Below are 7,504 nucleotides of genomic sequence, written 5' to 3' on the forward strand. Positions count from 1 at the left end.
GAGGATGGGAAATAAGTTCTTGTTGGGTATTTTATGTTGTCTTTGGGTAAATAGAGGCTGCTGTAACGTGTTTTGGATGAAGGCGTGAGTGAAACAAAAGCAAATAGATGAGGAAGTCTTGTATGAGGAGAGAAAGGATATGTGAGCTAGGAAGTGTTACCACCTATTTATAGTCAAGGCATGAATCTTTGGATCAAAACCACAAGTGGGAAAGCTTCGGTTGAGCAAAATGAAGGGTGAAGATTGAGCAAAACATTGTATAAAGCTCATAGCATGGACGGCTAGCATGCAAAGATGAAGGAGGACAAGGATTTCTCCCCCATTGGATGCGTGTGGTTCGGCCTCCAAGGCATTAATGCATGCAAATTTTGTCTCCAAGAGAGCACCATTCCCTAGGCACACGTGACTCTCTTTTCATCTTGTTATAATTGTGCATGCTCCCTTTTGTCTTTTTCTCAATCTCCCTTGTACCTATACAATTAAATCAAGACAATGGTAAGCTTTAAGGTTTGAATTACGGTGGTGTAGTGTCAAGCAATAAAGAAAAACAAAATTCTACATGTTCCTTATTCATAAATAACCAATTGTGCTCCTTAGATAGTGAACCAAAATTTGGTGAACACCAAACTTGTCCCCTGCTAAGGGATCCATATAAAATGCAAAGAACATCCGTTACAATTGGTACATTCATCATAATGAACATTTTATTTTCTACCATAAACTCATAAAGTGAAATAATGTATGGCTCATCTATTTATAACTTTGATCCTTTGAACAAAAATGGTTTTTTTGAGATTCAATGCATATGTAAACACCAAACTTAATGTTTGGCTATATACTCCACCTGAATGAATAGGTATATATCCTAAGATAGCTTGAGAAGCTATTTTGGTGTGCCTATAGGTACACCAAACTTAGGAATCAAACATATGCTTCACAATGATATGTGCAATTATCAAATCTGCTTGTAAAAACTCAAATATATGCTAGGAGAACCATTTATTGAAATTAAAATAAAACAAGAATATTAAATCATGGGCTGCCTCTCATGGAGCGCTTTTATATTGTCATTAGCTTGACATTGACTCCTTATTAGGGTGGCTGATGATTGTGGTGCCTCAGTTTGTCTTCTCTCACTGTAAGCTTTCTTCTAGTGCATTGATGTTCGATCTCTATATGCTCCAGTGAGAGTATCCTGTTGATAGTGTAGTAATCATCAGATTGTTGCTTTGTCCCCAACTGTTTGTAGATTAGTTGCACTTTATCTCCCTTTCAGAATCCTTCAGTTTGGATCTTTTTGTTTTTCCACCCTTTTAGAGCCTTTTTCTTGCTTTTCTTCCCCTTTTTTGGTGATCCTTCTGCTTTAACAGTGGGCTGTATCTTAGGATCTGTCTTCTTAGTGGCCAATACCTCACTTTCTTCTTACTTTCTCTCATCATTTGATACAGTCTCATTTTCCTTTTGTCCTACTTTACTGCTTGTCTCTTGCTTTGGAAGGGAACTAATGAGTATCTCGTTGGATTCTTCCTTCCACTGTAGGTCTTCTCTGTCATCCTTCATGCAGTTTTCCTTTTCATCAGTATGCTGTGCTTCTGGGAAGACATTCAGAGTGATGCTCTCATCATGTACCCTTAGGGTCAATTCTCCTTGTTCAACATCTATGATGGCCCTTGCTGTGGCCAGGAATAGTCTTCCCAAGATAATAGAGTCACTCCCTTCTTCTCTTAGGTCTAGGATTACAAAGTCTGCAGGGAATATAAACTTATCCACCTTGACCAAAAGTTTTTCAATTACTTCTTTGGGAAATACCAATGATTTGTCCACGAGCTCTAATGACATTTGTGTGGGCTTTACCCCCTCTATGCATAGCTTTCTCATCGTAGAATAAGGAATTAGATTGATGCTGGCTCCTAAGTCACACAGTGCCTTATCAATGGTTATATTTCCAATGGTGCAAGGTAAGAAGAAGCTCCCAGTGTCCTTGAGTTTTGGTGGAAGCCCTTTTTGGATTACTGCACTACACTCTTCAGTGAGCTTGATGAGCTCCTTCAAGAACATGGCATATAGAGGCATCTGCTCTAATGCTTCAGCAAGTGGAATGTTAATTTCCAGCTTTTTAAAGACCTCAAGGAAGTTGGGAAATTGTTGGTCCTTGAGCTCTTTTTGTAGCCTTTGAGGATACGGCAAAGAAGGTGTGTATGCCTTCACCACCTTCCTTTGTTCTTGTGATGATTCCTCCATTACGTGCTTCCCTTTCCTTGAAGCTTGTGGTTGCTCATCTTTCTCTTTAAGCTTCTCCTGATCCTGCTTGTCTTCTTCCTTGTTGCTGGCTTCATCTTTCTCAGCTGGCCTTTTGTCATTGTCCATAAGCTTTTTGTTAGTTTCCTTGTCTTTCACCAAGGTTCTTCCACTCCTTAACTGGATGGCTTTGCATTCTTCTTTGGGGTTCAGAATGGTATCACTTGGGAGTGAGCTGGTTGGTCTTTCAATCACTGCTTGCTTGGACAATTGACCAATTTGTCTTTCTAGATTCTTCATTGAGGCTTCATGGTTCTTGATGGTTAGCTCTTGGTGCTTCATTATCCTTTCCATCATTATCTCCAAGTTGGAGATTCTTTGGGAGTCTTGAGGTGGTTATGGTTGATTGTGGGATGTTGAGGGTTGGTGAAAAGTGTTTTGGTTAGTTGATGGATTATTGGGTGGATAGAAGTTGGAATTGGGGTAGTTGTTTTGTGGTTTTTTGTATTGGTTTTGGTTAGTTTGCTGATGGTTGTGGTGGTTTGTATTTCTTGAGTTATTTTGGTTTGAATTTCTTTGCAATGGCTATTGGTTTTTATTCTGGTTGTCTCCCCAACTCAAATTTGGGTGGTTCCTCCAGAAAGAGTTGTAAGTATCTCCATGAAAGTCATTTGATCCAGAACCTTGGTTGTGCACATATTGAACTTGTTCCTGCTACTGATCCTCTTGGTTTTCTTCATTTTGTCCCATGTGGGTGATGGTTGACTTGTATTCACTGCTGCAACTTGGAGACCATCAATTCTCTTGGCCATCATCTCCATTTGTTGTTGGATTTGCTGGTGCATCACCTTGTTTTGAGCTAAAATGGTGTCTACACCTTTAAGCTCTAATACACCCTTCCTTTGAGCAGGTTGGCATTGCCTCTGATGACCATAGAAGTACTGGTTGTTTGTTACAGTGTCAATGAGATTTTGAGCCTCCTCAGCTGTCTTCATGAGTTGTACTGAGCCTCCAGTAGAGTAATCAAGTGCTTCTTAAGCTCTCAGTGTTAATCCTTTATAGAAGTTTTGGAGTCTATCCCATTCACTGAACATTTCTGGTGGGCACTTCCTGATTAGATCTTTGTATCTCTCCTATGCCTCATACAATGACTCTCCATCCATCTGAGTGAATGTTTGGACCTCTGTTTTGAGTTTGATGATTCTTTGGAGGGGATAGAACTTGGCTAAGAGCTTGTTCACTAGATCTTCCTAATTGTTGATGCTATCTCTTTGAAATGACTCCAACCATTGAGTAGCTTTGTCTCTCAGGGAAAATGGAAATAGCAATAATTTGTAAATGTCAAGATGCACACCATTGGTTTTCACTTGTCACATATCCTTAAAATGTGGATAAGTGTTGGTTTGGATCTTCAAGTGGGCCTCCTCCATAGAAACAATTGTTCTGCATGAGAGTGATGAGTTGAGGCTTCAATTCAAAATTGTTTGCATTGACATTGGGAGTAAGGATGCTACTCCAACAGTGCCTTGGACTAGGAAAAGTGTAGGAGGCTAGAACCCTCCTTTGAGGCTGGCCATTGTTGTTAGGCACTCCCTCTGGTGGATTAGGATCATTTCCTTCCATTTCCTGGTTCTCTTCCTCTGATTCCTCTCCACCAATAACTCCCTTTCCTCTGGCTTCTCTTTTTATTGTTCGAAGAGTTCTCTCATCAATGTCACCTGAGGTGGAGAACTCTCTCCTTGCTTCTGTCATACAACCAAAACAACAAGAGACACATAGGGCACTCTGTAGCTTGAGTGCAGTGAGAGTTAGTAGAGACAAAGACTCAAATAGTTAGTGTGCTTATCAAAAACAGAGAAAAACAACGAAAAAATGCTTAATCTAGACCACCACCCTACTTAATCATTGTCAATCTAGATCAATCCCCGGTAACGGCGCCAAAAATTTGATGAGGGAAAAATGATTCCACACAAAACTCACCGACAAGTGTACCGGGTTGCATCAAGTAGTAATTACTCACAAGAGTGAGGTCGACCCCACAGGGATTGATGGATTGAGCAATTTTAGTTAGGAGGTGAATTTAGTTAAGCAAATAGTTGATGATTTGAGTGAATTATGATCAACAGAAGCTAAATTGCATGAAAATAAAAGGGAGAGGGGAAACTGACAGAATCTAGAGTGCAGAAAATGTAAATTGAGCTGAAACTTAAAGTGCAAGTAATGTAAATAACTGAAACTTAGATTGCAAGAAATGTAAATGGCTGAAGCTTAAAGTGCAAGAAAACTAAATGACTGAATCTAAATTGCTGAGAAACTTAAATTGCTTGTAGATTAAAGGGATTTGGGGGCTAGGATTTAGAATTGAACAAGAAAATCCAAGCTAAAGTAAATCAGAAAGCTGTAAGATCAAAAAAGCTGAAACAGAAATGAAAATTGCAGAAGAAACAAACAGCAAGAAAACTTAGTTCAATTGTGAAAATCTAAAAGAGAAATTGAAAATCGAAGAAGAGCAATGAGATTTAAAAACAGATCTAAATCTCAATTGCTCTCTTGATCAAGCAGAAAAGTAATTACAGAAGAAGAAAAATGAAAATAAAAACAAAACTCAGATCCAATTCTTAGAACAATTGAGAAGAAAGGTGAAAGATGATTCTCAAATTTAGATAGCAGACGTTGCAGAAGAAAAGAAAATGAAAACAGAAAGAAAACTAGATCCAATTCCCAAAGCTCAAATTCAAATACAAATGAAAATTAAAAGTGAAAACTAAAAATGAACTAAAGGTTTCTTTACAAATTGAATTTACTCTCATTTATACACTTCTTATTTTTGGTTTTCATGACTTGGAGTGGGCTTTTCAAATTGGTGAAGAAGTGGATCCAAGATGGCATTTGATTGAAAATGGTCCATGAGTGTACTTGTTTGAAAATGGGTTGGGGGGCTAGCTCCAGTGGAGTGCTCAGTGAGGAAAGGTAATGTAGCGCTCCCTTGCTTAGTGTGCCTCCCTTCGAGCCAAGCATGTTTCACTTTGTGCCAATACATAGCGCTCAGTTGGAAATTTCCAACGTAGCGCCCCTTGCTTCCATGGTATCCTCTTCGAACCTTGCTAGCTTCCTTTTGCTAACAATTTCCTTGTAGCACTAAGTCAAGAATTTCCAACGTAGCGCCCTTCTATGCGTGCCTTGGTGATCTTTGATCCCTCTTCAAACCCTGGCTGCCCGTCTTGGCTTCAATTCGCTTCGCTTTTCTTTTTTGCCATGCCTGAAAATGTTGAAAAAGTGAACATAGCGCTCTCTTCATTTGAGCGCTGGGCTTGTTTTGCTGAGCGCTCCATTGGAACGTTGGAGTGCTATGCTTGAGCGCTTTGCTTCTTTGTTGCACTAGGCCTTGCTTCCTCTTCCCTTCTCACTAGCGTTCAATTTGTGAATGCTCCGCTTAATTAGTGAGCTCTATGCTTGGCGTTGTTCCTTGAGTGCTACGCTTTTATGTCATGGGCCACACTTGGGTTGAGCACGTTTTCATGGTTCTTTCTTTTATTCCTCATTTCTTCACCTGCTAGCAACCAAATAACTGCTCAAAGTATCACTAAATTCAAAAGGTTTCTAAATCACTCATAAAATCAACTAATTCTAGCTTAAACCTTATGATTTTGTGTCAAATAAAAGATGGTTTATTGATTTAACATAATCATGAAAATCCACTCCAAATCACTTACTTATAGTGCAAGAAAGTGCATAAAACCTAATGAAGCAAGTGAAAAATGCTTAAAAAGCTAGCATAAGATGAGTTGTCATCAGGAATGAAGAAAAAAAGCATGTAGAAATGGAGAACTCATGAAGAAATGAAGAAATCGCAAAGCTGTCAATCCTGACCTCTTTGCACTTAATCGATCATAACTTGAGCTACAAAGGTTTAAATGAGACAGTTCTAGTTGCGTTAGAAAGATAACATCCAGGGCTTCAGAATGATATAAGATTTGCTATAGTTGCTTGGCGTTTAGAGATGCGTATGCGTTATGTATGTGTACGCATCGATGCTTGCACGTGGCTCACTAATGGCAACTCGTGGCCAGCAATTTCTAAAGCATTTTGGGCCTAATCTAACTCATTTCTGATGCTATTTAACCCAAGGATTGAAGAGGGATGAGGCAATTAGTCATAGTTTAGTTTTAGTTTAGTTATAGAGTTAGTTTCTAGAGAGAGAAGCTCTCTCTTCTCTCTAGAATTAGGATTAGGTTTAGATCTAAATTAGGATTTCTTAGATATAGGTTTAATTTATACTTTGATTCACTTTTCCTTTATCAATTCTTATTCTTCTACTCTCCCTCTCTCTAGATTAGTGATTTACTTCTTGTAATTCTTTACTTTGTTATTGATGCATGGTGCACGAAATTGTGATCTCAATGGCGCCAACAACTTGGAACTCACAATTGTAATCTCAACTCTTTTTCACAACTTCGCACAACTAACCAGCAAGTGCACTGGATTGTCCAATGTAATAAACCTTATGTGAGTAAGGGTTGATCCCACAGAGATTGTCGGCTTGAAGCAAGCTATGGTCATCTTGTAAATCTCAGTCAGGCGGATTCAAAATGGTTATGAAGTTTTGATAATTAAAAGATAAATAAACATAAAATAAAGAGAGAGATACTTATGTAATTCATTGGTGGGAATTTCAGATTAGCGTATGGAGATGCATTGTTCCTTCTGAATCTCTACTTTCCTACTACCTTCATCCAATCCTTCATACTCCTTTATATGGCATGTTGTATGTTGGGTGTCACTGTTGTCAATGGCTACTTCCCGTCCTCTCAGTGAAAATGGTCCTCTATGGTTTCTGTATGGCTAATCAACTGTCAGATTGCTCGTCTCGGATGAAAAATACCATGCACAGATATCGTATGGCTAATCAGCTGTTGGTTCTCGATCGTGTAGGAATTGGATTTACTATCCTTTTGCGTCTGTCACCACGCCCTACAGTCGCGAGTTTGAAGCTCGTCACAGTCATCCCATCCCAGATCCTACTTGGAATACCACAGACAAGGTTTAGACTTTCCAGATCTCAAGAATGCTGCCAATGGGTTCTAGCCTATACCACGAAGATTCTGATCTCAGACTTAGATGCTCTGTTGTCAGGAGAGACGATGTGAATCGTTGATTAGAAACCCAAGAGATATGCATTCAAGCTTGTTTTCATGTAGAACGAAAGTGGTTGTCAATCACGCGTTCATAAGTGAGAATGGTGATGAGCGTCACATAATCATCACAT

The 7,504-nt window shown here is 39.1% G+C and overlaps 1 protein-coding gene across 1 annotated transcript; it reads right to left on the reverse strand.

The window, feature by feature from the left end:
• Nucleotides 1-1,422: 1,422 nt before the first annotated feature.
• On the reverse strand, nucleotides 1,423-2,592 carry LOC107465621 (uncharacterized). Its single transcript, XM_016084598.1, has one exon. It carries the CDS (start codon nucleotides 2,590-2,592, stop codon nucleotides 1,423-1,425), a length of 1,170 nt encoding a protein of 389 aa, XP_015940084.1.
• Nucleotides 2,593-7,504: the final 4,912 nt, after the last annotated feature.

The sequence above is a fragment of the Arachis duranensis genome, chromosome 9 (assembly GCF_000817695.3).
Source record: "Arachis duranensis cultivar V14167 chromosome 9, aradu.V14167.gnm2.J7QH, whole genome shotgun sequence".
Classification (NCBI taxonomy): Eukaryota; Viridiplantae; Streptophyta; class Magnoliopsida; order Fabales; family Fabaceae; genus Arachis; species Arachis duranensis.

What these genes read in the sequence shown, in the direction of transcription:
- LOC107465621 (XM_016084598.1), bottom strand. Translation starts at nt 2,592, where the DNA reads ATGGAAAGGATAATGAAGCACCAAGAGCTAACCATCAAGAACCATGAA.